The sequence below is a fragment of the Lepus europaeus genome, chromosome 10 (genome assembly GCF_033115175.1).
Source record: "Lepus europaeus isolate LE1 chromosome 10, mLepTim1.pri, whole genome shotgun sequence".
Classification (NCBI taxonomy): Eukaryota; Metazoa; Chordata; class Mammalia; order Lagomorpha; family Leporidae; genus Lepus; species Lepus europaeus.
The window spans coordinates 3,006,660-3,034,637 of record NC_084836.1 but is presented as its reverse complement, the minus strand read 5'-3'; the positions used below and the strand labels follow the sequence as shown (position 1 = coordinate 3,034,637).

The window sequence follows — 27,978 nt, the reverse complement described above, 5'->3', positions numbered from 1 at the left end:
TCTGGGCTTCTCTGTCCCTCAGACAGTCTGTGTCTGTGTTCAGGCCAAGGCAGCACCGTCGAGGGGCAGCTCCGCCTCCTCCCCGAGAGGCTGTGTGGGAGAGGAAGGTCTGCTGATCCCAGGCTGCCGGGGGTGGGGTGGGGGTGGGGGTGGGGGCTCACACTCAAACGTCTCCTTCTCCTTTTGAGACTAGATCGGCCTGGCCTCCTAAACATAGGATCCATTGAGAAGATGCAGGAGGGCATTGTGCACGTGCTGAGGCTTCACTTGCAAAGCAACCACCCGGACGACACCTTCCTCTTCCCCAAACTCCTCCAAAAGATGGCAGACCTGCGGCAGCTGGTCACGGAGCACGCGCAGCTGGTGCAGGTCATCAAGAAGACGGAGTCGGACGCGGCACTGCACCCGCTGCTGCAGGAGATCTACAGGGACATGTACTGACCGCCGTGGGCAGCAGCACCCCTGGCGGGCTGACAGGGCACGCTGCTATTTCCCCGTCACCGCTGGGGCATCCCAGCTGTAGGGAACCAAGGACAGCTCCGCGTCTGGCTTGTCTTCAACCGAGCACGTGCCTGGGTCTCCGAGGCTGGTGGTCCATGGCTGGGAAGATGAGGAGAGAGCTGTTCACCAGCCTGACTGTAGCCCACCCCACGGTAATCAAGGCACGTTGCCTTACATCACACTAGCAGTCCTCCGTCTGACTGACTGGCCACCTCCAGCCATGCAGCCCGTCTCCCCTGTACCCCGCTTCCGTGGTCCTGTGCCTTCGTAAATTTTGGAAACTAATCAGCACTTTTTAACAACTTTTATAATCCCCTACATCTGGATGCAGCCAAAGGTCCAGTATTTAAAAAGCAGCACAATATTTATTCGGAGACTTCAGTGCTGTTTCTCACATCGGAAGGGGCAGCGGCTGCTCCGCAGTCGTAGCTGGAGGACTGTAAAGAACCCTTGGCTAAGCTAGCAGAGTGCAGCTCGCTTCGGGGCTGTGACAGGCACACGGGAAAGGCCTGGTTCAGGGTGAGCCAGGAAACCCCGGAAACGAGAGCACCTCTGGGCCGTTGGAGGCCACCAGGCGCCGCCCGGATCCTCTGCTCCCTGCTCCCAGCAGACCTGGGCCCTCGGCTGTGTGTGGCCTCCGTGGTGTTTTTAGGGACAGACTGGGGAAGGATCTGTGGATTTTTCTCTGGGCCCCATTTGGCGGCTCTTGTGTCTTTCCCTATGTTGCTTTTTGAACCATGGCACTCTTCCCCCTGGGCCCCCCGGGGACAGTAGATGCTCCTGGAGTGGAAATGAGGCAGACATGAGTTCACATCCTGGGCCGGGAGCCGCTGCTCACTTGGAGAGTGTGTCCTTCAAAGCGTGGCTTTACCTGGTCTCAGATTTCAGACGCAGTTAGGTTAAGTCTCTTTCCCACCGTACGGGCAGTCTTCAGAAAGTTCATGGAAAATGCGTATTACGAAAAACCTGTGCATGGATTTTTTTTTTTGACAGGCAGAGTGGACAGTGAGAGAGAGAGAGAAAGGTCTTCCTTTACCATTGGTTCACCCTCCAATGGTCGCCGCGGCTGGCGCGCTGCAGCCGGTGCACAGCACTGATCTGAAGGCAGGAGCCAGTTGCATGGATTTTTAAACAAATTTTGCACCAAAAGTATCTTTTAATTCCATTTTCCACGATCTTTTTGAAGTGTGCTAGGCTGTGTGAGGCAGTTTTGCAACACCTAAAATATGTGTTTTTGCCTTAAAGAGCAACCTCTCCACCTCAGGCAGCTGGGAAAGCCAGGTGGCTGGTGCCCTCTGTCCAGGGACTGCCGTCTCTTGCTGTCCATGTGGCAGACAAATGGCCCCTGCAGCCAGACCTGGGCTGAACGTGCCCACCGGTACACTTGCCATGGGGCTGTATCTTTGTTGGATGCCCTCCCATCCCTGGGCTGCTTTTAGAAAAACGTGGCTCTTCCAAGGTCATTATTAAGAAATGACTAGGACTGATGCTGCTGAAGGGCCCAGGGTCAATGTGACGAAAACACAGCTGTGGACAGGACGTGGACTTCACGCAGAGGGGAGCGGAAGTTAGGGGCATCACATCCGTTTTGAAAAATTCCACATGTAGTGGAGTTTGGGGTTTTATTTTATTGTTGTGAAGATCCAATCAAAGGATCCGTGGGCCAGCAGCAGCGGGCAATCTGCCCAGTGTCTTAGGAATCAGAAGCAAAGCATTTCCATGTGGGATGCCAGGTGAGAAGGTGGCCGGCCTCCGGGCCACATGGCACATCCAGGAGCCCACGAGCTCCTGCACTGGCGGCGTCGGAGGCACCCAGGGCAGAGGCCAGATTCCAAGGCCTCCAGGCTGGTTGCCTCACTGGCTGCGCAGGACAGATAGCCGGGGCCTGGCAGAGCGAACGGTGGGACCCAGGCGTTCAGAGAAGCTGGTGGTTCTGCGTCCATTTCCATGAAGCCTGTTTAGGAGCTCCCCATGCCCTGCCCATAGCAGGAGCAGCCAAGCTGCGCCCCAGGCCAAGCGCTGACTCGCCACGGCTCAGCGGGGTCAAGGAGCACTGACCTCCATCCTCCGGGGCCGACAAGACTTCCAGCGATGCCGCCTATGGCGCCACCACAGTGACCTCGCTGGCTCTTGTTAATAGGAAGGAAAATCACGTGTTCCCACTCATTTGGATAACAGGCACTAATAGCCACTCAGTGCTAGAGCATCTTGGGTTGATTAATCAGGAATTTCTCAGGGCATCCATAATCAAATGTAGGCAGATTACTTACTAGTCCAAAATACTGTAGCATTGCAGATAGGAGTCACAGAGTGCCTGTGGCTTTCTGGGTTGCACATCAGCAGAGGACTGGAGAGATGTGGCAAGGGGGAGGAGAACACACGTGTGGAGCCTGCTTCCTCCCGCGGTGAGCACAGGACGGCCCCGCCTGACCCTCTCTGCAGCTCCTGGGGAAAGCCTGGTTCTTCCTCAGCTTTCAACAGCCACCAGCGCCCAAGTCCTTGGAGACCACCAAGTGACCAAGCCACCGGGCTGGCGTGCTGACCACAGCAAAGGATGGCTGGGCTCGTCCAAGCTGGACCCCGCAGGGTGCAGGAACAGCATGTCCTCCCCTGGCTGCCCTGGGCCCAGCCCTGCCTCCCAGGCACTGCCCGCTGGGCATCCCACGTGCTGCCTTTTGTGGCCACCACACCTGGGCACGCCTGAGACCATTCGGGCAGGAAGCCTGCAGTTAGAGCGAGTGGGCCCAGGAGCTTGGTCCTTGCCTCCACCTCGCTGCCCCCTTCCCCGACCTCCTCTGCTCTCTGATGAGCTCCCAGCCCCTTCCCACAGTGTGCGTTTGCCCTACACACAGAACGAACCCACGGAGGGGCGGAGAGAAGCCCGGGGCTTGGCGCATTCACAAGAACCCACTGCAGGGTCTCTCTGGTCACCCCATGAGCACAGAAAGGAACTTCCTGCTTGTTCTGATGCGCATGCCCCCCGGGCCTCCTAAGATACCAAGGGAAAGAACTGCTGCCCACAGCCTCCAAGGGCGGAGAAGCTCAAGGTCACAAGTCAGTATTTGACACATGATGCTAAGCGAGCTGGAATTAGCCTCTGCTTGTCCTGGCCCCCGTGTGAGCCGTGCTGTCCCAGCAGTCCTGGCGGTGGCGCTGTTAGAGGCCTCCCCAGTAGCTCTGTCCTCCGAGTGCACGCTCGCCCTTGCCTGTCAGCACACAGATGAAGGGCAGGGGGTCCTTGTCTTGACCCAGTGGCCACCTGGGGTTTAAAGTGTCTCGCTGAGCTCCATTTTAAATCTGGGCCCACTGTCTCAACCAAAGAGCCATTTTAAGTTCAGAACTCTGCGGATCCAGACCAGACATGGAAGCCACCCTGTGCACAGAAGTCCCAGATTGCCAGCACGGCCCCTGGGGCAGGCTCACCTTGTGAACGAGTAGCCCTGGAGGACTTGCTGCCACGCACCTGACCTTCATGGTCTTGGCACTGCGACCATGGGCAGGGTTTCTTTCTTCTCTTTCTAAAAGTGGCCCAGCCCCTCTTAACTCCTGGTCCAAGCTGATTTGTTCAGCTGCACCAGAGTTTCTTACCACCCGAATCTCTGCATGAGTCAAGGGGACTGTGTGGACCTTCCCCGTGCTGGTGGGAGCCACGGTGCAAGCCTGGGTTCAGAGGTCACCGGCTGAACAGAAAGTTGAGGCAGAAAGGGAGCTGGGCTGTGCTTGTCTTCGTGGAGCAAGCGACAAGTAAGTGTTGGGTAATCGGCTCTGTGCTGCTGGCAGCCAAGGCGTGCCTTCCTAAGGGACCCCATGCCGTCCACTCGCATTGCCTTCCTCGCTGTGCAGAGCCCCTCTGCCTGGGAAGATCCTGGCGTAGGCTCCAGGGGCCGAGGTCTGCACTGTCGCTGGCGTTTATTCATGTCGCTTGCCATTTTAATGGAGTGCAGGCCCCTGGCCTGTGAAACAGACAAGGGTGAGGAGAAAGGCAGTCTCACTCAACGCGCGTGGCCGTTAGATCCCTCTGGAAGCTTTGCTCGGTAGACAGCGAGGGTCACCTGTGGCTTCCTGACTGCATGATGCCGTTTTGGGGGATGCAGCAGCGGAGCGGACGGCAGGCTTATGAAAACCTGGCCTGTGTGTGGCCCAGGGCATCCTCTCAGAGCTGGCCCAGGGATGTTGGCTGCCTGTGAGGTTTTCCTTCTCTCACCCTGGTGTCGGCGAAGGGGCTGTGTGGCACAGCTCAGCTGAGACACGCACGACCCACCTGTAGAGTCCCTCGCTGCCGAGGACAGACCAGAGCACATCCTTGTCCAGCCCTGCGTCTCGCCCAAAGCCACTGGGAACACCTAGTACGTGAGTGGCCCCTGGCTGTTCGATGCCTTATTTGCAGTCAATCAACCCTTCGATGAGAAACAGCGATTTTTACATCACAGGCAGCAAAAGTCAGGTGTGGGGTTTTTTGGTTTGTTTGTTTTTTGTCTTCTAAGGAAAAGAAACTTTGCTAGTTTGAAAAAGTGTCCTTGTTTTTGTCCAGAGAAGGGGACACACTAGCCATGGCCTCTTCCAGGAGCCAGCATCCAGAACTTGGGAATTTGATGAGGCCCCGGGCAGGGGACTCTCTGGGCACCTCTCCCAGAGAGGGTTGGGCTAGTGAGTGGCTGATCTCATGGTAAAATCACTATGTTTGGAAAATGCACTTTTTTAAAGGCATAGTTGGCTCATGTTTCAGGCATCAGAAGAAACGTACCTCACAAATGACCACCACTTAGTGCCTTCCGTGGTGATCACGGCACTCGTGATGAGTAGCACTATTTTTCTACACTGTACCATGAAAGAACTGTCAATAGCTAGATCATAAATACTGTGATTGAAATCTTTTTTAAAAACCATCCTAATGCGAGTATTTTACTGACAATCATGCATCTAATCACAAACATTTGGATCTCTTGAAATCCGTGTTGATGTATACCCTTCAAAGCCGGACTTCCGAACCTCCTGGCACACAGAAGCCACAGTAAGGCGACAGCTGCACTACACCCGTGCACACCCGCCGAAGCTCCGGAGCCAGGCAGAATTTACTCTGCATGTGCAGGAAGTGCACACGTGGCCTTGCACGCACTCCCAGCAGCAAGGCCTGCTCCAACCTGACGTCAGAGGCCCGGACTGCACACACTGGGCTGTGCTGAAGACCACCTCCTCCTGCCGCCTGGCGCACAGCTCCCTGCTATCCAGGGAGTGACAACCCGGGTCATCACCAAAGAGCCCTGGCAAGTGGCAAGACCCCGACAGAAGCGGCTGACACCTGCCGCCCCTTCCATGTGGCTCAACCAGAAGCCTAGAGCAGAAACCACAGATCTCGCAAGTCTCCCTACGTGTCGTCAGTGTCTTGGCCAAGCTTCTGTCGCTGCAGTGTTTGTAACACGTGTGGGAGCCACAGTAGTGCCGTGCTCAAACCCCAAGGGACAGGGTGTGCAGGACAAGCTCAGGGTCTGATGGGTGCTTGGGTGCCTCACCCAGTGTCTGGATCTTACAGCCCTGGTTCTGCACTAACCAGGAGCAGCTCCACGGCAGGAATGGCGGGGCAGGCTCTTCTGTCCGAGCAGGGCAGGTACGTCCGGGACCTCAGGAATCATGGGTGTGCGGAGAAGGGCAGATGTCATTCTCCCAGTCGTGTTAGCTGATTGTTTCCAAGCAGTTAGAAGATGGCTATAAAATAACCTTATTGTTTAAAAATCTGGGGTCTTCATTTTCTGGTTAGGAGATTGAACAGCCCATCTGTATCGATTTCTGGAAATTGGGAATGTATATGTTTGGAAAGTCCTACTGTAAGACTGATGAATGTAAAGAGTTAATTTCAGGGTACAGATTTGCCTTAATGGTTTTAAAAAATAAACTATTTTTAAAAATTGCTTGCAGAGGTTTGAGTGGGTGATATGCTGAGTTGATTTCAAAAAAGACCAGCCTCCAGCTGTGGTGTGCACCGTCTGCCAGAGGGGTCCTCACGGCCACTCACCTGAGGGTGGCTCCAGTGGTACGGCAAGGACCCAGAATGTGACATCCATTCCGCTGAACAGTCGCATGAAATGGGGGGCTTTAGAAGTGTGGGTATTGGGACAGGCACCGGCCTAGTGGTCAGGACACCACCTGCATCCTACGTCACAGTGCCCGGGTTCGATTCCTGGCTCTGGCTTCTGACTCCAGCTTCCTGCTGACGCAGACTCTGGGAGGCAGCAGTGGTTGGGTTCCTGCCACTCACGTGGGAGCCCTGGGTTGAGTTCCCGGTTCTACAGCTTTGCCCACCCCTCACCCCCAGCCACTGTGTGAACCAGCACATAGGGGCTATTTCTGTCTCTCTCTGCACCTCAAGTTTTGTAAAAAAAAAAAATTTAAGTGTGGGTATCTCAAAATAGATCCCAGTCTACCCATCACTGTGTGAAATCTTTATTCATTTTTCATCAGACACGACAGCTGGCCTTGCAGTGATCACAGACTCATGTCTGAGGGGACACAGTGAGCCACCGACTGCTACCGTGGAAGCCGTGGGTGGGGGTGCTGTGGGAACATCCAGTAGGCGGTGTGGGCTGGACTTGCCAGGCACAGAGCTGTGTTCGCGATGGTAAGGGCTGGCATGAGGACGCCATGGCAGTCCTGACTGCGGGTGGGCAGAGAATGCAATCAGGCCTGAGCAGGAGCACGGCCAGAGCCCATGGGAACTGAACCAGCTGGAGGCCAACACTCGGCTTCCCAGGAGCCCAGCCGTGGCCGCACCCACGGAGGACACTGGCTCTGCAGGTGTTTCAGTGGAAGGATTACTTCTTAAAGCTGGTTCTTTATGAACACATTGGGCAAGATTAAAAATACCTCCTGAGCACCACACAAGGATGCAAAGTGGAAACTGTACCCCTCCACGGCTACCGTCCTGCTCCTGGGGCAGCCACCATCACTTCTTCCCCGACAGACCCAGCATCACAGCCCTCTGCCTGCTGTGGCTCCTAGACACCCTGGCACCTTCCCACGGGCCCCCTCTCCCCCCGGTGGCCTCTCAGTGAAAACATCCTCCTGGAGGAGGGCTGTAGGCCACCCACTCGGAGGCCTCGCCCTGGGGAGCTCTGCAGCATGCAGGCTGGAGTTGCTGCACATCTGGGCCCATGCCAGTCTCTGGGTCACCTCCCAGCACAGCTCTTTGGCCTGCAGCGACTGCAGGCTGGCCCCCGCTCCCTCAGGCACAGATGCTGCCCCACACAGTCCAGAAACAAGGCTGGGCACAGGGCTCTTGGCTCAGAGCGCCCCAGGCAGCCAGGAGCTCTGCAGGGCGCTGCCCACTGCCTGGCCCCAGCCGTGCTCATGTCCGAAGCCTGCGCTGGCTGGAGATCTTCTTGGAGGGGGTGGTCCTTTTCTCCACATCTTGCTGAATTTCCTGTGGGAACGCACTGAGGTGCTGCTGGACGCAAGGCAGGCAAAACCTCTTGGCGTAGAATAGACTGCATTCCTGAGAGGCAGGGGAGGGAGGGCTGAGCACCTGCGAGCACGCTGCAGCTTCTCCCGGGGCCAGCCAGGGTGCATGGGGTAAGGGCAGCCAGAGCCAAACCCGTGAGAGGGACAGCAGGGGCATGAGGGCCTAGCAGGGTGTCCAGCAGAGAGGCAGTGAGAGCCTGGCTATCCAGACTGGGATGCAACCCACAGACTCCATCAGGACAGGCGCATGCAGCACGGGCCACACCCAAACCCGGGACTCCTAGTGTCCTCTCTGTCCATTATCACAGCCAGACATAGGAGGTACAGACCCACAGACCAAGGAGGCTGCAGAGGAGCAGCTGTTCTGGGCAGGAAGCCACAACTGTCCAACCATGTCCCATCGCCCACCATCTTCAACACCAGAACCCCTGGGACACAACCTGGTGTGCAGCACCCAGCTAGAGACAGGACTCCAACCCCGTGCCACTGGGCACAGCCATGGGACTGTGTGGAAAGGGGTGTCAGCAGCCTCCTGATCAGGCCCTTAGAAGGAACGGGAGTGTGTCCCCTTGTCCTTTCCTAGCTCGGATGTGGATGTGATAGCAGGAGGTGCAACAGCCACACTGGGCCCAAGCGGATGCTGTGGGCGGGGGATGTCAGCAGGGCTGGTCCAGCCAGGACCACCTGTTCTGGGCCCTTGCAGAGAAGAAAAATGAGCCGTCGATGATGTGCCCGAGGCCGCTGTGTGGGAGCGCCTTTGCTCCGGCAAGAACACCTCAATTAAGCTGCAGCTTCCCCTGCAGCTCTCAGAAGCTCTCTGCTGACAGGGAGACCGCTCACTAACGACTCCTCATTTAATCACAGATGGGGACTTTTTTTTTTTTTTTTGACAGGCAGAGTGGACAGTGAGAGAGAGAGACAGAGAGAAAGGTCTTCCTTTTGCCGTTGGTTCACCCTCGAATGGCTGCCGCGGTTGGCGCGCTGCGGCCGGCGCACCGCGCTGATCCGATGGCAGGAGCCAGGTGCTTTTCCTGGTCTCCCATGGGGTGCAGGACCCAAGCACTTGGGCCATCCTCCACTGCACTCCCTGGCCACAGCAGAGAGCTAGCCTGGAAGAGGGGCAACCGGGACAGAATCCGGTGCCCCAACCAGGACTAGAACCCGGTGTGCCGGCGCCACAAGGCGAAGGATTAGCCTAGTGAGCCGCGGCGCCGGCCAGATGGGGACGTTTTTTAAAAAGATTTTATTTATTATTTGAGAGTTACAGAGAGGGAGAGACAGACAGGTCTTCCATCCGCTGGTTCACTCCCCAGATGGCCGCAATGGCCGGAGCTGCGCCGATTTGAAGCCAGGAGCCATGAGCTTCCTATGGGTCTCCCGTGCAGATGGAGGGGCCCAAGCACTTGGGCCGTCTTCCACTGCTTTCCCAGGCCACAGCAGAGAGCTGGATCGGAAGAGGAGCAGCCGGGAATCTAACCAGTGCCCATATGGGATGCTGGTACCGCAGGCAGAGGCTTAGCCCACTAAGCCACAGTGCCAGTCAGTTGGGTATTTCTGATGCCATGTGGGCACCCATCCCCCTGCTTGCCCAGTGCAGCGCAAGTCCAAGGTATAGCATTCAAGGCTTTGTACCAGGCTACCCCACCCCACCCCACCATTCCCACCTTCATTCTCTACCTCCACAGCCACAGCCCCGCTAGCTCCTCTAGGAAACTTGGGATCTCTCTGCTTCATGCCTTTGCCCGTGCCGAGGCTCCACCCATCCTCATCCTGGTTCATCAACTGACCTCAGCAGGACAGGAGCTGACGGCTCGGCGTGGCTATGACACAGCTCCCCTGTGTGCGTGTTCCCCTAGCAGACGCCCAGGGACTTCTCAAGACTCCAGGACCACTCCAGTGACACTAGCCACACTCCTGACCTCAGTCCATCCTCGGGACTCCACACAGCAGTTCAGCTATCCAGCTGAACTCGGCCCACTTAGCCTCTCTGAGACTCAGTTCCCTTATCTTTAAAGTGGGTGTAAGGGCCGGCACTGTGGTGTAGAAGGTTAAGCAGCCGCCTGCAGTGCTGGTATCCAATATGGGTGCCATTTCAAGACCTGGCTGCTCCACATACGATCCAGCTCTCTGCTAACAGCCTGGGAAAGCAGCAGAAGATGGCCCAAGTTCTTGGGCTCTGGCACCCATGTGGGAGACCTGGAAGAAGCTCCTGGCATCAGCCTGCCCCAGCCCTAGCTGTTGTGGCCATTTGGAGTAAACCAGCAGATGGAAGATCTCTCTCTCCTTCTCTGTCTGTACTGCTGCCTTTCAAACAATAAATAAATCTTTTTTGTTTTTTTAAGTGGGTGTAAGACTACTTTTCCTCACTAGCTCTAGGGCATGACTAAGTGAAGCTGCACTTGTAAAACAGCCCCAGGCACAAGACCAGGCACACACCAGATGGCTACAGTCTGTTCAGAGAGGAACAATCCTTTCCAGAGGTCCCTCCGAGGACATCCAGAAAGACAGTCACTGCACTGCTGGTGGGGACTTCGCACACAGCCCCCAGGAACCTCTCTCTGCTCCTCACCCCAGGCTGAGCCCCTTTCACTCAGCCTCGCTTGCCCCCCGTTGAGGCCTGGGCCAGGAGTTGGCTGCAGGGCTCCATCTGAATCAGGGTGGACCCGCTGACCTCTGAGAGCGCTCCCCTCTACCCACATGGTGCCCTGGAAGGCTGCAAGGGTGTCCACGCCACTTACGCACCGGGCCCACACACACCAGCCTGCTGCATAAGCCACACCGCGAGCCCAGCACCAGGAACGTGGCCTTGTCCGAGGAGAAGGGATCCTTCATGACGTAGCTCTCCTCCAGGAGCCTGTGGGTGAAACGCTGTCACAGGGGCCACCTTGGCTGCAGCAAACCCAGTGGGAGCAGCAATGCTGGACTTCCCGGGCCCGTGCAGTGGGGCGGCGCCACCAGGGTTCATGCCAGCACCCAAGTACTCCTCAACACACCAAGCAGGGAGCCTCACACTGCACATCAAAACGAGACCAACAGGTTGCACGTGATGGCCACAGCCCGATGACGCCTGGTCCCCCGCCTCTGTGTCCCACCTGAGAACCACACTGGTCAGCTTGTCTACAGTGGGACATTGAATGAAGGATAAGCTGGAGGCCAAGAAACAAGCCCAGCAGCCTGGGGATCTGCTCTGGCCTGCTCTGGGCAGAATGGCGGGAAGCTGGTCCTCAGGACTCACTCCCAGCAGCATGAAGACAGCCCAGACATGGGCTTTCCACCTGCAGCATCACCAAATGAGCCGGTGGCACTGTGCTGCCTGTGCCCTGCTGCTGGGCTGCCCCAGCCTATGCCACTGCGCTTGAGGGCCCCAAATGGAGCAAGTGCCAAACCCTGGTCTGCATGGGATAGGTAGAGGATGGAATTCTGGAAGAGTCAGATGGCACTGAAACCATTTTGGTGCCTCCTAGGTCATACCTGAATATTCCAGAGCCTGGGCAAGGATGGGTCTAGAGCACCAACCTCCAGCCAGGAGTCTGACTCACAGTGCCCACCAACCAGTTCTGCACAGGGCCATCCAGGGGAGTAGCCCACACAGCGTGTACTCACACAACAGACTGGGTGGTGGGAGGCTTCTGGCCCATGTAGCTGTAGGGAGCTGTCAGGGCACACAGCTGGCACTCGAACACACCCAGGGCACGGTGTTCTGCCTCACCCGCCATCTGCAAGGGCCAGAGACAGGGCCTGTCACCTTCAGAATGGCCACCACCCACATCTCGAAGCCCACCCAGCCTGCTGACTTCTCACCCATACAGGGCCAGGCTCCTCCTGCAGACAAGAAAACTCAAGGTCGGAGCAAGCAAGAAACCTGATCAAGGTCACACATTATAGTCAACTGCATGTGACACACTCGACATAAGAGAAGGTGCTAGGCCATAAAACACACCTTGAACGTTGGAAGACAAATCATCAAATGCGCAATCCATCCGCAAATGATTAAATTAAAATTGATGGCAGGGACTGCCTTGTGGCACAGCAAGTAACACTGCTGCCTGCGATGCCGGCGTCCCCCATGGATGGCGGTTCATATCCTGGCTGCTCCACATCCAGCTCCCTGCGAATAGCCTGGGAAAGCAGCAGAAGACAGCCCATTTGTCTGGGCCCCTGCACCCACATGGCAGACCCAGAAGAGGCTTCTGGCTCCTGGCCTCAGCCTTGCCCACCCCTGGCCCTTGCAGCCATCTGGGGAGTGAACCAGCAGATGGAAGACCTCTCTCTCTCTCTCTCTCTCTCTCTCTCTCTCTCTGACTCTCTCAAGTAAAACAAAAGCTGTGGAAAAAAAAAAAAGAATAGTTTGAATTAAAGGAAAACAAAAATTCAACACACCAAAATGTGTAGAATGTAGCTTCTGTGTTGATTAGAGGGAATTTCAGTTTTAAATGTTTGTATCAGCAAAGATGACTGAAAATGAACCAGTTAAGCTGCCATTTGCAATGTTGGCATTCCATATCAGAATGCCAATTTGACTCCGGCTGCTCTGCTTCCAATCTAGCCTTCTGCTAAGGTGCCTGGGAAAGCAGCAGATGATGGCCCAAGTGTTAGGACCCCTGTTAACCACTGGGAGGCCAGGATGGAGTTCCAGGCTCCTGGCTTTGGCCGGGCCCAGATCTGGCTCCTGCAGCCATTTGGCAAAGTAATCCAGTGAAAGGAGGATTCTAACTTCCTACTCAGCCCCTCTGTTAAAAATCAAATCAAATCAACCATTTAAATTCCTACCTTAGAGGCCAGTGCTGTGGCGCAGTAGGTTAATCCTCTGCCTGCATCGCGAGCATGCCATATGGGCACCAATTCTAGTCCCAGCTGCTCCTCTTCCAAATCAGCTCACTGCTATGGCCTGGGAAAACAGTAGAAGATGCTCAAGTCCTTGGGCCCCTGCACCTGTGTGGGAGACCAGAGGAAGCTCTTGGTTCCTTTTGGATTGGCAAAGCTCCAGCCGTTGTGGCTATTTGGGGAGTGAACCAATGGACGGAAGACCTTTCTCTCTGTCTCTCCTTCTCACTGTCTGTAACTCTAACTCTCAAATAAATAAATAAAATCTTTAAGAAAAGTAAATAAATAAATTCCTACCTTAAAACTAGAAAAAAAAAAAACCAAATGATACTGAATGTTAGTAGGAAACAGAACATAATGAAAAACAGAAATTAAAGAAACAAAAAACGGACAAAAAACATAATACAACCAAAGCTGTGGATTTCAAAAGATTAACAAAATCAATAATCTTTAACTGGACTTATCAAGAAAAAAGGAGACACACATTCCTATGATTCAGAATGAAAGAGGGGACAGCACTGAGACTAGAGGCACTGAAAGGATGGTGAGAATTTGTAAGCAGCTTTTTAGCAATAAATTTGAAATTTCAGATGAGACAGATTTCTTTCAAAAGCACCAATTATCAAAACATAACTCAAGAATAAACTGGGAGCGGCAATAGTCCTTTATCTACTAAGGAAACTGAATTTCTAATGAAACGCACCCTGCAAATGAAATAAAAGAACACATAAAGACCCTTCATGTGCAGATGTCTAGTCAAACATGGTTAGCACTTAAAGGAAAAAGTAATACAAGAAAAAGTCTGGTTTGTACTATCTCAGCATCTATAGGACAAAGGAACACGTTCTCAGTGATTTTGTGAAGACACCAAAACCGCCAGGATTATCTCAATAACATCAGACAAAGCCATCACAGGGAAACTACAAACCAGTTTCAAGAACATAAAATCTGTTAAAAAAAAAAAATAGTAAGAACAAATGGAATTCAATAATATAAAGAAGGCTTTATCCCAGGAATGCAAGGCTAGTTTAACATCTCAAATCCAATGAATGCAGTCCATGACAGCAACAATATGTAATCATTCCAACAGATGTAGAAAAAGCATGAGACATTCAACAGAATTTACCTAATCCAAGGCTTTGGGTGTTGGTGGGGGACAGCACTGTTCTCCCACTTAAGATCTACATGGCTCCTCAACTGACTGAAGAATTAACTCCCCTCTTTAGGATCCAAGGCCTATTCTGTGTCCTTCTGCCTCTTCCCACATCATTGCCCCCACCCACAGTCAGCAGTTCCGGTGGTTCAGGTCTTATCCTGCAATATTCCTGGCGCTCTCTCACCTTGCCTTCCTTCCTGCGGTGCCTTCCACCTAAGAGGCTTTCCCTGCACCTCTACTGTACAACCATGGAATCCCTCTGGCTTCCTGATCATGTCATCTTGACCCTGAGCTGTTTCCACAGGAGAGTACTTCAAACAGACATTTTGTCCTAGCAGTTAAAATGCCCAGGTCTCACATCAGAGTATCTGGGCTCATCAGTGCCTGACCCCGCCTCCTGATTCCAGCTTCCTGCTAATTGCAGATCCTGGGAGGTGGCAGTGACAGCTCTAGTACCTGGGTGCCTGCGCTCACTGGGAAGATGTGGACTGAGCTCAGGATTCTGGTTTTGGCCCAGTCCAGCTCTGGCCATTACAGGCCTTGGGGAAATGAATCAGCATCAACATGTTTCACTCTCTCAAATTTTTCAAGATAATGAATGTGTTCCACAAGCTCTCTGAGGTACCCTCATAAATGTAGCGTACTTCTTTAAACAAAGATGGTGTTTCTTGAAGCAAAGTCTTTGATTCCTATTCTGGAAATTCGTTTGGAAAATATAAATTTTTTTTCTCTTCAGCTGAGATTCCAACGGGAAACGTCTCACACCGCTTGACATGGTTCCACGTTCTTGGATGCTCTGACCTGCGTTTTTTTTTTTTTTTTTTTTTTTTTTACTCTTTTCTCTCTGCATTTCAGCAGGGTAATTCCTAAAAACACTGAAACCGTATCCTGGGTTGGGTAGGGGCGGCTCTCACAGAGGCCGCTGGGGAAGGCGCCCCATCGGCAGGTGCAGCGCCGGAACTGGCGGCGTGGGCGGGCGGCCTCGCCCGGGGCGCCGCCGTCCGCTCTCCGCGCTCCGGCTCCGCGGCCCCGTGCCTTCCCAGGGGCGTCCGTCCCGGTGCCAGGGCCCAGGACGCCGTGAGGTCCGCAGACGCTGGCCCCGCACCGACCGGCCCCGGCACTTACCTCAGGCCCCGGCAGCTCCGCGCAGCTCCGAGCCCCACGGCGCCTGCGCGGCCCCGCCCCTAGGCGCCCGGCGCCGGGACGACGCAGGCGCAGTTCCGACCGGGCTTCCCAGTCGATTTCCGCCCGGGTGCTGTTGTTCCGGTCACCATGAGCCGCAGTTATATCCGGCGCTGGGGCAGCCTGAGTGCTGGCGGCCGGCGTGTCTGGGCCGGTCCGGGGATAGGCGCGGGCGGACCCGGCCTGCGCGCTGGCCTCTCCATTCCACCGCGCTCTACGGAGCGAGTTTGCTCGCTGGTCCTGACCTGCAGGTCGGTCCAGCGCCGGCCCGGTGCTGCTGCTGCCTCTCTTCCCCATCAGGACAGGGTGGGTTAAAGCGAGCCCTGTCGTCTGCGACCTTAATGAAGCTGCGTCTCCTCAGGACCTGTCACCCACCGTCCACCTACAAGGCATCAAGGCGGCCCGCGAAGCTCCCAACCCCACCCCCGGAGGACTGCACCTGAGCCTAGGCCCTGGTTCCAGTCACACCATTCTCCAGCGGTGTCCCAGCCCCGAGAACCGCAGAGCGGCCCCCACTCCAGCACCTGTGGGGCCGGGCCTTGGATGCTGAAGCCAGCAGTCCCGGCTTTGCCTGTGCGCCAGCTCCAGCCAGCTGGAGACCACCCTCAGCCCAGTAGCAGTGGGTTTTCACCTGAACCTTGTGGACCGTCCCCGGCTTGCTGCTCTCCCACCGCCAAACGGCCTAAGACTTGTTTACCGCCAGGGAGAAGTCTGCCTTGGAATTGTAGGCGCCATTAATAAATTCTACAGAGACTATTTTCTGGCCACTGCAGGTCCACATTGAAAAGAATAGACTTCAGGTTAAATCTGAAATAACAGAATTGCTAATAACAACAGGGGGTGGGGGTGGGGTGGGGTGGGGAGTTTTGTAGGAGAGTAAGCCCATGGCACCGAATTTGCAGGTACAAACAGGCCAGTCCACCTCTTTTGCCATTGCTGCCAATAACATTGGGGTCTAAAGACATTTGTTTAGTGGTAACTGAAATTCCTGAAGCACACCTTAAATATGCAAGTCAACACAATAACAAAATAGCTTGAGATGGAGTAAGGGCCAGTTCTTTGTTTGGTGAGGTTATGGAGGGAGAGAGAGCCCTGCATGTAAAATGCAATCCCAGTGAGTTAATCAGGAGCTAGATGGGAAACAAGCCCAAGAACTACTTGGACTATGGCCAGGTGTTCTGGACTACACCTGACCCATTCCTGGAAGAACAGTGTGAGCAAAGACTTCCTGAAGCACTTGCAGAAGCTGTGGCCGGTCCTGATACTTTCTTGATTTCCCATGTGCATAGAAGAAATCCTGCAGCTCAGCCACATTTCCATTTCACCTTGAAGTTGAGAATCTGGACTTGCGGGAAGACTGTTAGCTGCTGCCCCCAGTCCTCATTTGACAGCCATCAGAGCTTCTCCTGGTCCCCTTCCTGGCTTCTCCAAATCACTGGGCCTCAGCAGTTCCCTGGAGCCTCTCTGGCTGCAACTGCCCACGTGGGCACGTGTTTATGACCTGAGCCTCCCTTCCTCTTCAGGAACTCTCAAGTGCTGCACAGCTCCCCATTGATATGCTAGCTGGCCTCCTAGGTGGGACCCCTTCTCCCCAACACTTCGTGCTTCCTTCCTGGGAAGGGAAGCCAACTGTTGTAACCTTGAGCAAATTTATGCCCTTGTAGAGGGTCAGAGACTTTAGGTGATTGCTGAAGTAGGGGAGAGTGCCAGGGTACACCCAGCCACTGACCACAAGAGTCTGCCTCCCTGTCAGTAGCATCCCAAAGGCAGGCCTGTTTAGCTGTGCTTGCACCTGACTTTCAACCCATTTGTTCTGTGAATCCTTTGGCCCCAAGTTTACTCTTTTTCTCCATCTGTGGAGAAGTCTTGTTACAGAAAGGTGCTGTATAATGAAGCTATGCTCTGGATAGAACCCATGGGCCAGCAGCTAGCCCTTTTATCTCTTAAATGATTAACCAATTTTTCCTTCTTTGTAAATAATCTGCCATGCCACAAATAACCAAATGCACACAACTTGCTACATATACAAGATTTGCTGTATTTCAATATCAACTCATACAAACGCTTTTGTTATTGAACAAGAACTATATCTGCATTTTACTTTAACTGGCAGTAGCCTTGAGGGGTGAATGGAAAGCTTCAGGGTTCTGATATGGCTTCCATCCCTGCATTCTCAAGTACAAAAGGAAGCCCTAGGACTGTCCTCAAGACACCTCTAGCCTGACCAGGCAGGAACTGTGGGAATAGAGCTCCATAGCCATGGTCCACAAAGGGGAATCGCAGGTAGGCCAGACTCAGAGACTCTTTCAAGCAGCATAGGTCACATAGAAGCCACTAGATGGAGCTTGGTCCACACTGGGTATGGTCATAAGCTCTCGCCCCCAAATCTGGTCACAAAACCTCTACTTCCTCTATACTGTTTCAAGCTCCAAAGAAAGGAGGGTTATCCAATAGCAGGAGTCATGGAACTCACCTCAAAAACAAAAGCCAATCCAAGACTCCAATGAATGTTATAACAATCCCCAGATGCTACAGTGTATCCCATTTCACATTCCCTAAAGCAGAGGCCAAGTGTGGGGATTCTTCCAATTGTAAGAGGGATGCCAAGTGAAGGAGATGGGTCAAGAGCATGAGCAGGCCAATAAATATTCCTTAATCTCCTTGACCCCAATGCTCAGCATTTGGGGAGAAAGTCATTGTTGGAGACTCTTAAAACTGCCATCAATCAAATCACCAGGTACACATTCTTCTTTCCACTGATGTTTTTGGTCTTCAGCCCTAGGAACCGCTGGCTCTTCTTCTCGGGCTGTCCATATAGCATGTCAGTGAAGAACTCGGGCTCATCGTTGGCTGTCGATTTGGGGGTCATTAAGCCACACATAGTCCTCAGCCTGCGACACAGGTAAGTCATAGCTTCCACTTCATCTGATGGTTCCTCATATACTGGCTGCTTCATTTCCTCATAAGCAGACAGGATCACTGCCTGGAATAAGTTGATCAAGATGCAGATCATCACCAGCATGAAAGATGAGAGGAATAGGACCCCAAGAACCCGGTTATGGGAAAACTCAGTGTTTTGAAAAGCTGCGACGCAATAGGAGAATATCGTCTGAGTGGCATGAATCAAGTGGTTATAATTCCATTCGTGCTGACCAAAAACGAGGTAACCAAAAGCCATGTACACAAAGAAATAAATGGACACCACAAATGCCATGTGGCAGATGCCGGGAAGTGCGATCTGGATGGCCTTCTGAGCCAGGCGTACGTCATAGAAGGCTCTGGAATATCTGAGGGTCTTCAAAATTGTCAGAAATAACAGGAAAGCCAAAATTATCCTCATAGTGTGATCTACTTGAGAAACCGCATGAAAGGGAATGAAGTCTTCGGGGTTCGACAAGTAGAACTGAGTCACAGCCGTGGCCAAGAAATGCTTCCTAAGAAACAGCACAATCAACACAGTAAAGATGCATTTTAAAGCCAGGTTGAGCAGATTGTACACACTTTGCACGTAGGAAGCTCTTTCTTGTGTAATGACGTAGACTTCGTCAATAATGTAGGCTAAGAAAAAAATGAGAATGGCCACATACAAGTAAATTTCTGCTGAAGTTTTCCGGTCAAAATCAGCAAGTGAGAACGAGTGCATAGATATGCTCGTGTTGACGACTCCTAACTGAGAGACCTCAAACAGGACAGAAATGCTACAGAACAGGTTCACATCGGGATTAAAAGTCGTTAGTTCCAAAACCACAGCCCACGTCTTCTCATCAAGCCACCTGCTTCCTTGGAGTTCTCTGAGCCTCACTGTGGAATTAAACAGCTGCTCTGATGGGAAAAAGTAGAACGCATAGCCCCCTCCTCCATAGGTATGTAACAGCCCATAGGAATAGTACACCCATCGCTTTCCCTGCGGCTTGTAAGTAAACCCAGTGGCGTTCTTGCCTGTCTGCCGCTTGGTCACTTCATTCCAAAAGCTAGAATAGTTTTTTGTGTCTTCTGGGTCAACGCCGTATTGGGGGCGACAACGGATTTCTTTTATGTTGCTGTTCTGCACGAAGTTTGCGGCAGGCAGACACATCTTCTCACCGGATTTTGCTCTCACTTGCCTCATGAGTGGAAGGCCAAGGATTTTGGATGAACTGTCAAGAAGAAATGTTGGATTCTGGTCATTGTGGAACAAAGGCACCAGCACGCTCTCGAGCCACCTGTAGATGTCCTCCAGCTTCGTCACAGAAGCCAGGTCCACAGAGAAGCGATCACGAATAAATTGGTTGTAGTAGAAGCTGTCGGTGTGACGCAGCAGGACAATGAGCAGCAACAGAAGGACTAGGAAGATAAAGTGGATGAGGATGTAACTCAGAAACAGGAAGGCCCTCCTCTTGATCCTCTTCTTCCTTTGGAATATTCTGATTTCATCTTCTGTGAGGGGTTGGTACGTCCTGGACCCTTGGATTTTAACGATGTGCTGGTGCAGTTTCTCCCTCTCATCTGGATTCATTCTTGTGCTGGGGAGCAGCAACTGAATGTAACGATACTTGGTGGACCACGGGATGTTTTTACAATACTTGGGCCTCATTGTTCGGAGGCCTGACACCAGTATAATTTTACATGGCTGTTCCACAAAAACTGACATAAGGAATGAACAAAAAGAGGCAAAGAGCCATTCTATCGACTTGTTGTAACTATAATTCATTCCGTAAAAGATGATAAAGAAAGCAGATATGCTGGAAGTGGCAAACACCAAGAACCTTGCTATGTAGAGACACCACGGAGGCAGTACGATCTGCGGCTTTTTTTCAGGTTGTTCTTCTTCTTGGGAAGAAGTTGCTCCGGTATAAACATCTTCATTTTCTGCTACATTTTTGTTACTGAAGTTTTTATTGGATGGATGGATCGCAGAGTCCTCGGTTTCTTTTGTCACTTGCCTGGATACAGATTTCAAGGTTGCCTTCTCAGAAGCCTTGGGTCGTGCAGGCTTCCCCTTGGATGTGGGCTTTGCCTGGGTTTTGGTCTTCTGGGAAGCAAGCTTGGCAGGCTTCTTGGAGCTTTCCTCAGCAGCCTCATGAGCATGCCACTTGTTCAAACGATCATCCCAGTAAGCACTCTCTTCTGACATAACAGGATGCTTGCGAGGAGCTACCTTATCTAGATCCACCTGATGTTTCCTCTGAGAATGGATAAACAAAAAAGTTATTAATAATACCACAGGGACCGTAATTAGGGTACTTTTAATCCCTATGGACATTGATCTGAAGTAACGCAACTCATTTGACACTGTTTCTTCATCTTTAGTTAGATTAAAGAACATAATATTGCAGAAGAGAGCACTTAGCAGCAATGCTAAACAACAGGACAATCTTTGGAGCCTGTTGAATGATTTAGAAACAACACTAGCAAAAATGGAGAACCACAAGTGGTTTCTCCCTAGCCTATAAGAAACATCTATCAGAAAGAAGTCCCTTTTTCTCAGAGGCTGGTCTGGTTGCGTAACCTGAAACGTCTTGTCCGTAGTGGTGTCCACAGAAAGCCAGATCCGGCACATAAAAAGCCAGATGTGTCTGCTGAACAGATTTTCCACCTTGATTCGACTTAAATACCAGCTAGGCGATGTGCCTTCATTGTTGTGCCAGACACGAATGGAATGGATGTCCCCCAGGTCACTTTTAGTTGTTAGGAGGAAAGTGTTGATGCTTCCCCGGTACAGAGTGGTAAAACTAGGGTGGCTTAAACAATGTGTAGTACTGGCACCCTCTGTTCCAATAAGTTGAATAAAGACATTGGACCTGGTTCCAGATCCCCATCGACTTCCTGTGAAAACAGTGACCAGGTAGCATATTTTGTCATAAGGATCATTATCAGATAGAACTATGATATGGTGGTGAACAAATTCGTCCATTTCATCCCTGTGCAGGGCCCAGAAAGCTAAGATGATGTATATGAGCAAAATAAAAACCACATTGAAAAGGGTCACAGGGTTTTGTCTCACATTCTTTGTGGTCTTTAAACGCAAATCCACAGGATTAGGGAACGCAGTGACATTGGACATCAGGAAGTGGGTATGCAGGTCAGTCTTGGCTAGCTCACGTATGCTCAGGTGCCGCTTGGTCCTCCCCATTTTCTTGCAGACACAGTGCACTCTCTGCCAGGTAGTCCTCTCACCAAGGCTACAGTAATCTTCTCTCCAGTCACTCTGGATCTGGTACATACCCAGGCAGTGGGCACTGAAAAGAAAAATTTTCACAAGGTTGTTACTGGGCTTCTGGACGAAACGAGGTGCCTCCAGCATCATGATTATGGCACATGTGGGCGACTGGCTATGCTGAGCTATGACTTGCAGCAGGGACGCTGGGAGGCAGATCACACGGGCTTCCTTAACTGCACAGTCAGGGTCAAACTGGTCACTCTGGTTGGCAATCGGAGGGATGTCATAAGGCACGAGGAAGGTTGTGACCAGACCAGTGGGGGTGACCCGACTGCCTGCATACACCAGCACCTTGAACAACACAGTCACTTCTGTCACAATGTGGACCAGCACCTCCTTAACTTCTCTGTGGTCCACTTCAAAGCTAAACCCCCCTGTCGTCTTCTTCAAGGACTCGCTGACCTCCACAGGTCCCACTGTGAGATCAAAAGCTGCAAAAGTCAAGTTTTTCCTGTTGAGGTACACTTCCACTACACTGGGTGTGATCTCTATCGCGTCCCCATTTTCGGCTGCTCCATACATTCTGAAACCAACCACCTGGGTTGAAATTTTTTCTGGATAATGTAACCAAGGGAAGGGGTCGTCTGCAAACTCACAAAACATTGTAGAAACTACAGCCTTTGCGGGCAGACCAGGAACTGTGCTCCCATTGAGTGTTGCCTGAAAACAGTTTGGGCAGTCTTTCTTGTTTCTGAAGACCTGGGTCACATTCTGCTTCTCAGCTTTCTCCAAAAACATGTTAATGCTGGCGCTCTTCATTGCAGTTTTATTCTCCGGCACCATACAAGCCAGTATGGTGTCTGCCAGTGATTCTGCTAGGTGGAAAAGATCTTCCACCACTTCGTGAGGAGGAATCTGTTTCCGGATATTTGACAAACTTGTGAATATTCCAGTGCCTATGATTTCTATTTGCTCACAGCGAAAGAGTTTATCTTTCCGTCGATACTCTTGTAGGCCTTGATTTGCTTGCCACATCCTCACTGTGGCAATTTTCTGGGCAGTTCGAGTGAATTCAGAGGCTTTCTGGGTTAATTTGGTAACAGTCACGACTACCTGGTTGATTTCCTCCAAAGTGCTCACTGGGAGAATGGAAGACTGATTGAAAAGGTGATCTCGGAGCCCGACTTTGTCACCCTGGAGAGTTGACTCGGTTTTCATGTTATTCAAAACGGAACCCATTACATGCATTAAGTAACCTGCGAATAAAAATTTCTGGTCTTGAAGAAGAACAGATAGTGATGAATTTGGTCCCATGGCAGAATTGAGTAACTGATCCAACACCATCTTGGATGAGTTTTTACTAGTAGGAGGCTCTACAGTGGCGCCCAAAGTCACCTGAGAAAAAGCTCCTAGAGAGTCATAAACCTGAACAAATATCTTCGATTTGTAACCATCAGCTGACACACCAACAGGGAGAAAGGAAGGGGGTGTGGTAAAGTCCCTCCCAAAGTGCAAGATGGGCCCCAAGGTGTTCTCTTTTACTGAACTGATTTCTGCAATGCCTTCCAAATCAGAAACTATTATTTTATATGTAAGAGGGATGTGCTTATCTGTGAAATTGCTACACCGGACAACAAATTTAGTAACAAATGCAATTCCTTTAACTGGGTTCACTGTGCATTCTCCTATTTGGGGGCCACGGTTAAGAATAATGGGATGCTTGAATTCCAGGGTCTTCCCACCCCAACTCGTTACTTGCACAGAAACCCAGTAATTCCCTTCCAAAAGATGACTGAAAGCAAAAGCTTTTGCAGACAAATAAGCACCATTTCTCCCTGTTACAGTTTGCCCCGCCCAATCAAGTGGCATCTCAGCTCCTGACTCAGACACAATTGACCAGTTATAGAAATCACTGCTTACACAGTCCGTGCAATTTAGGTACAAAGAAAACCGATCTGATACAATTAACTTGCTGCCACAATTCTCAATACATGAAATGTGTGCTAAAGGAGGTGGTCTCTGGAGCACATTTACCGTTTTATCCGAAAATGCTCTTCGGCCACCCTTCTGTACCGCCATTCTGAAGAAATATGCACGGCCCCCTTGAAGCGTTCCTGGGGAAAGGGTTAGCACAGGGTTAGAAGCCTGTGGCCACCTCAGATCAGCCTGGTCCGGGTGACACACGTCCTTGCCTGCCACTTGTATTCGATCCCTAGCATAGTTTTTTTTATTTGTGGTACAGTACCAGATAAAACGGAGCCCCTGCAATTTGTTGTTTTCTTCCGGGTCAGAGGACATGCTTCCATCCAGAATCACCTCATCTGTATAATTAGCTGTGATGTTGGCATCTCCACCAAGAACAGCGACCAGGGGGCTTCTTAGGATCCAGACATAGATCGAGTCTGAGTCTCGGATCATAGACATAATGGGATCCAGCATGGTGATGGTCACTGAGAAATTAAACAAGTACACCCCCCAAGATAAGGAGAACGGGGAGATGTGGATGATGTTGGGGCGGCTTCCTATTGGCAACTGAGACACATCCAAAGGCTGATTCCAGTCGGGCACATCGCCCTCCGCGGGCACCGAGAACACCAGCCATCTTTGGTCCATGGATTGATATAATGGGCAGTCCACGTTGACGGTGGCGTTGAGGGCGTCCCCTTCACTCCTGGTCAAGCGCACAGCAGTAACACCTGCGTTCCTGTTGATCCTCACCTCATGGATTACGCAGGGAGCCGTCTGACAGGACACGGAAGACTCCATGGCGCTTTGGTTGGACAAATTCACGGGACACCGCGTTTGCGCCACAAAGCCGGTGTAGGGGCGCGGCAGCGCAGGCAGGACCGAGCGAGGCTTTAAGCGCTGGGCCCGGGCGGCGTGGCGGGCCGGGCGGGCGTCCCCAGGCCCCAGCAGCCCCAGCTGGAAGGTCCAGGCCAGGGGCCCCAGCGGGCGCCTCAGCGGCAGCGGCAGCAACAGGAACCAGGCCAGGGCCAGGCGGCCCCCGGGCGCCGCCAGGTGCAGGTCGACGTGCGCCGGCGCCGCGAGTCCCTGCAGGCGGCGACGGGCGCGGAGCCGGACCCGCACGCTGAGGCGGTACCAGCCAGGCGCGGCCGCGCGCCCCCGGGCACAGGAGAAGTCGAGGCCGCGGCTGCCGCTCAGGAGGGCGCCGCCCCCAGGGGCAGGGGGGCGTCGCAGGCGGAGGCGGGCGAGGCCTCCGCGGTCGCCCAGACCCGGGGCGCCTCTGAGGAGGTCGCCGCACGGCGGGGCCGGCCACCCGGGGCTGGTGGTGCTGGACTGGCGCGGAGCTGGAGCCGGAGCCGGTGGGAGGCCGCCCAGGCCCAGGCCCAGGCCCAGGCCGAGGAGGAGGACCGCTGGCCCAGCCCGCATGGCGCCGCCCTTGGGAGCTGATGGTCGCGGGGTGGCGCAACGGCCAGGGGCTCGCGCGGTCGGGCGCCGAGGGGTCCCAGTTGCGGAGGGGGTCCTGGGAACAAGGAGCCCGCGCAGGCGCCTGGGTCTCCAGAGGTCCCGGGGCAGCGCGGGTCTCTACCAAAGGGACAGGGCCTTGGTGGTCCAGCGGGTGGGAGACCCCACCTCTCTGTTCCCACGAAGTGTGGACCCATGAATAGAAGCCCCCTGCGCTGTTTCCCACTCCCAGCGTCGCACCGAGCGTGAACCCGGGGTCCCTGGGAAGTGGGAGGCAGATGAAGATGAAGGCAGTTTTTAGGGAACAGAGCAGAGGGAGAGCAGATGGGGGGGGGGGGCCTCTTGAGACACAGGAAGCTGCGGAGAGGACGTGACTGGCGTTTGTACCCCTGGAAAGCTTGGAGGAGGTCCTCTAAGAACAGCGTTTGCTGTGTGAGGAGCTCATTCCGGCTTCCAGGCTCCCTTTCCCGCCGTTTGGCCCTGACTCAAGGCAGAAAGAAGCGCCCTCTCGGGGCCCACACTCCTGAGAGCGCACAGGTGCTCCAGCCACCTGGCACCAGGCCTGCTCGGCTCCTGACGAATCAGCGCAAGTCTTCATGTCTCTTTCGTGACCACACTTGCTTTCTAGCTCAGGCAGGGTTCCCAGCTAGATTAAGCCTCATTACTGAAGGGGCCTCTTTGTTCTGCCTTTGACAGACTCGTTTCACCGGTGCAAACCAGCGAGGAAACTGGAAATCAGAGGGGCTGTGAGGTCAGACTCCGGTTTACTGTGCTCCTCCTCTTCTGGTCTCTAAGGGTGAAGGCTCACATCATTCATGTTGATTCTAACTTTGCTGGTAAGAAGGGGTTTCAGGAAGCTCATGGACAATGCACATTTGAATTCTTCAGAAATGTTGACACTTTTTAAGTTTAAAGCAATTCAAAAATTCAAAGTGTGTTTATTAGAGACAGCCCCTATCCACTGGTTCACTCCCCAAATGCCCTCACTGGCTGGAATTGGAGACTCACTCCAGGTGTCCCACATGGGTGGCAGGAACCCAACCACGTGAGCCATCACTCTTGCCCCCCAGCGTCTGCACTGGACTCTGGAGTCAAGAGCTCAAGGCAGGACTCAAACCTAGGCACTCTTACCAGAGTGTGGGGGTCTTAACCACTAGGCCAAACACCTGCCCTCCGAGACCTTTTTGAAGTGTGCTAGTATGTTATAAATTGGAGGGTTCCGTTAGGTGAGGTAGCTGGTCGTGTTGCTCAGACTCCGTCTTTTCTGGGTTTTTTCTATTATTTGCTGACAGGCTAGTTTCTTGCTATGATTGTGAAGGTGTCTCCCTTGTTCTTTAGTCCTGTCCATTTTTGCTGCATCTTTGGGGCTCTGTTACGTGTAAAATATTTGTGGTTATGTCTTCCTAGTGAATTTCCCCCTCTTAATTATTTCTATCTTGATAATAATCTTGGTTTCAAAATCTTTTTTACCAGATAATGAAAGAGCCACACTTGCTCTCTTATGCATACTGGTTAGATTGGAGATATATTTATACACACACACACTCATATATATATATGTATATATATATATGTATATATATATATATATATAAATGTCTTTTCATTAATTTTCTTTCAACATATTTATGCCTTTACATTTAAAGTGGCCTTTTGTGGACAACATTTATTAGAGTTTTAGTTTTTCACCCAATCAACCTTTTGAGGATTCATATCACCACCATTGAAAGTACTGATTGATAGGCTTAGGTTTAGCTCTAATCTGCCACTTGATTTTTTTTATTTTAATTTTAAATTCTTATTTTTAAAAAATATTAGTTTATTTATTTGAAAGGCAGAAAGAGAGAGATCTCCCATCTGCTGTTTCAGCCCCCAAATGGCTGCAATGATAGGAGAAAGGCCATGCTTTGGAGTTTCTTCCACAACTCCAGATAGGCACAGAGGCCCAAGGACTGGGCCATCTTCCTTTGCTTTCCCTGGCACATTAGCAGGGAGCTGAATCGGAAGTGGAGCAGCTAGGACTTGAACCAGCACAATGTGGGATGCTTAGGCTGCATGCCTAGCCTTAGGTTTAGGTGTACTGCTTGCTTTTTTTAATTTTAATTTTAATTTTAATTTTAATTTCTTATTTCCTTCAAAGATTAGCACCACAGTTCTGGCTCCTGTTTTCTTTCTGTAATAGATTTAAATATTTGAGAGGCAGAATTGCAGACAAAAGGAGAGACAGAGAGAAAGAGAGAGATTCTATATCCCTGAATCAAAAAAGCCACAATGACCAGAGCTGGACTGATCCAAAGCCAGGAGCCAGGAGTTTCTTCCAGGTCTCCCACATTGGTGCAGGGTCCCATGCTCTTTGGCCATCTTCCCCTGCTTTTCCATGCCATTAGTAGGGAGCATGGTCTGAAGTGGAGCAACCGGGGCTTGAATCAGTGCCCATATGGGAGGCTGGTGCCTTAGAGAGAGGCTTAACCTACTAAGCCACAGGGCTGGCCCCTGTTTTCTCATTTTCACCACTAATTTTTTTTACATTCATCCTCCCATTAATTCATTTAGCATCAGCCATTCCACACTTTTTTAAAAAAAAATTGTTTATTTGAAATTCAGAGTTATAAGGGGAGAGGGAGAAACGGAGGAGAGAGACTTAGATCTCTTTTCACCAAGATGGCAGTAACAGCCAGGGCTGAGCCAGGCCAAATCCAGGAGCTTGTTCCAGGTCTCCCGTGTGGGTGGCAGGGGTCCAAGCACTTGGGCCATCTTCCACTGCTTTTCCCAGGCCATTAGCAGGGAACTGGATCAGAAGTGGAATGGCCAGGACTCGAACCATTTGCCCATAGGGGATGCTGGTGTCGCGGGAGGAGACTTAAACCACTGGGCCACAATGCTGGACCCCATACATTTCACTATTCTCTCTCGTGAGGTGGGAAGCCTTCAGGGGCTTTGAGCAGGGAGACGGCCTGATCTGATTTTCATTTGACAAGCATGATACTGCCCTGTGGGAAGCAGGGTACAGGTGAGCAGTTAGGAGGGTCCAGAGAAATAGAGGGGACAGGCCATGGTGCTGGCAGAACATGAGCTGGTCTTGACTCTGTTTGAGTTTGTGACCCTGTCCCCAGTGTGGAATAAAACTGAGGACAAGGTTTAAGGGTAAAGGAAAGAGAATGTTGAAACTACTAATAGCTGAGGGGGTGGCAGATGGACACGCTAAGGACTGCCACCCTCCTTAGTGAGGATGGCCTGGGATTTCACTGAAGTGGCATGGGAGGCCTAGGTTCACAGCACATGCAGGAGGAGTGGCCAA

General features: G+C 52.3%; 3 protein-coding genes across 10 annotated transcripts in view; 1 reads left to right on the top strand and 2 right to left on the bottom strand.

The window, feature by feature from the left end:
- PPARA (peroxisome proliferator activated receptor alpha) overlaps positions 1 to 6,407 on the top strand; it is a 69,424-nt gene extending 63,017 nt beyond the window's left edge. For 7 of the 8 annotated variants that reach the window (XM_062202694.1, XM_062202690.1, XM_062202693.1 and 4 more), the window contains one exon: positions 194 to 6,407. In XM_062202694.1, coding sequence (XP_062058678.1) covers positions 194 to 441 — 248 coding nt within the window. In that variant the 3' untranslated portion in view covers positions 442 to 6,407. Of the gene's footprint in view, positions 1 to 188 lie in introns of all 8 variants that reach the window. The other variant, XM_062202695.1, reaches the window with a different exon arrangement.
- CDPF1 (cysteine rich DPF motif domain containing 1) lies at positions 802 to 12,885 on the bottom strand. Its single transcript, XM_062202696.1, has 5 exons — positions 12,724 to 12,885; positions 11,894 to 12,072; positions 11,557 to 11,669; positions 10,696 to 10,807; positions 802 to 7,987 (listed from the first exon to the last, which is right to left on the bottom strand). Exons 2-5 carry the CDS (start codon positions 11,915 to 11,917, stop codon positions 7,841 to 7,843), a joined length of 396 nt encoding a protein of 131 aa, XP_062058680.1. The 5' UTR covers positions 11,918 to 12,072; positions 12,724 to 12,885; the 3' UTR covers positions 802 to 7,840.
- Positions 12,886 to 17,840: 4,955 nt separating this feature from the next.
- Positions 17,841 to 24,644, bottom strand: LOC133768257 (polycystin family receptor for egg jelly-like). Its single transcript, XM_062202668.1, has 2 exons — positions 20,145 to 24,644; positions 17,841 to 20,111 (listed from the first exon to the last, which is right to left on the bottom strand). Exons 1-2 carry the CDS (start codon positions 24,642 to 24,644, stop codon positions 17,841 to 17,843), a joined length of 6,771 nt encoding a protein of 2,256 aa, XP_062058652.1.
- Positions 24,645 to 27,978: the final 3,334 nt, after the last annotated feature.

Excerpts from the sequence above, each read along its gene's own strand:
- LOC133768257 (XM_062202668.1), bottom strand. The coding sequence starts at position 24,644 with ATGCGGGCTGGGCCAGCGGTCCTCCTCCTCGGCCTGGGCCTGGGCCTG. Across the intron at positions 20,112-20,144 it reads AGGAAAGCTCCAAGAAGCCT|GCAAAGCCCACATCCAAGGG; the intron begins GCCAAGCTTGCT and ends ACCAAAACCCAG.
- CDPF1 (XM_062202696.1), bottom strand. The coding sequence starts at position 11,917 with ATGATTTGTCTTCCAACGTTCAAG. Across the intron at positions 11,670-11,893 it reads TTTGTCTTCCAACGTTCAAG|ATGGCGGGTGAGGCAGAACA; the intron begins GTGTGTTTTATG and ends TGGCCCTTGCAG. Across the intron at positions 7,988-10,695 it reads GGCTGGTGTGTGTGGGCCCG|GAATGCAGTCTATTCTACGC; the intron begins GTGCGTAAGTGG and ends CCTGCCTCTCAG.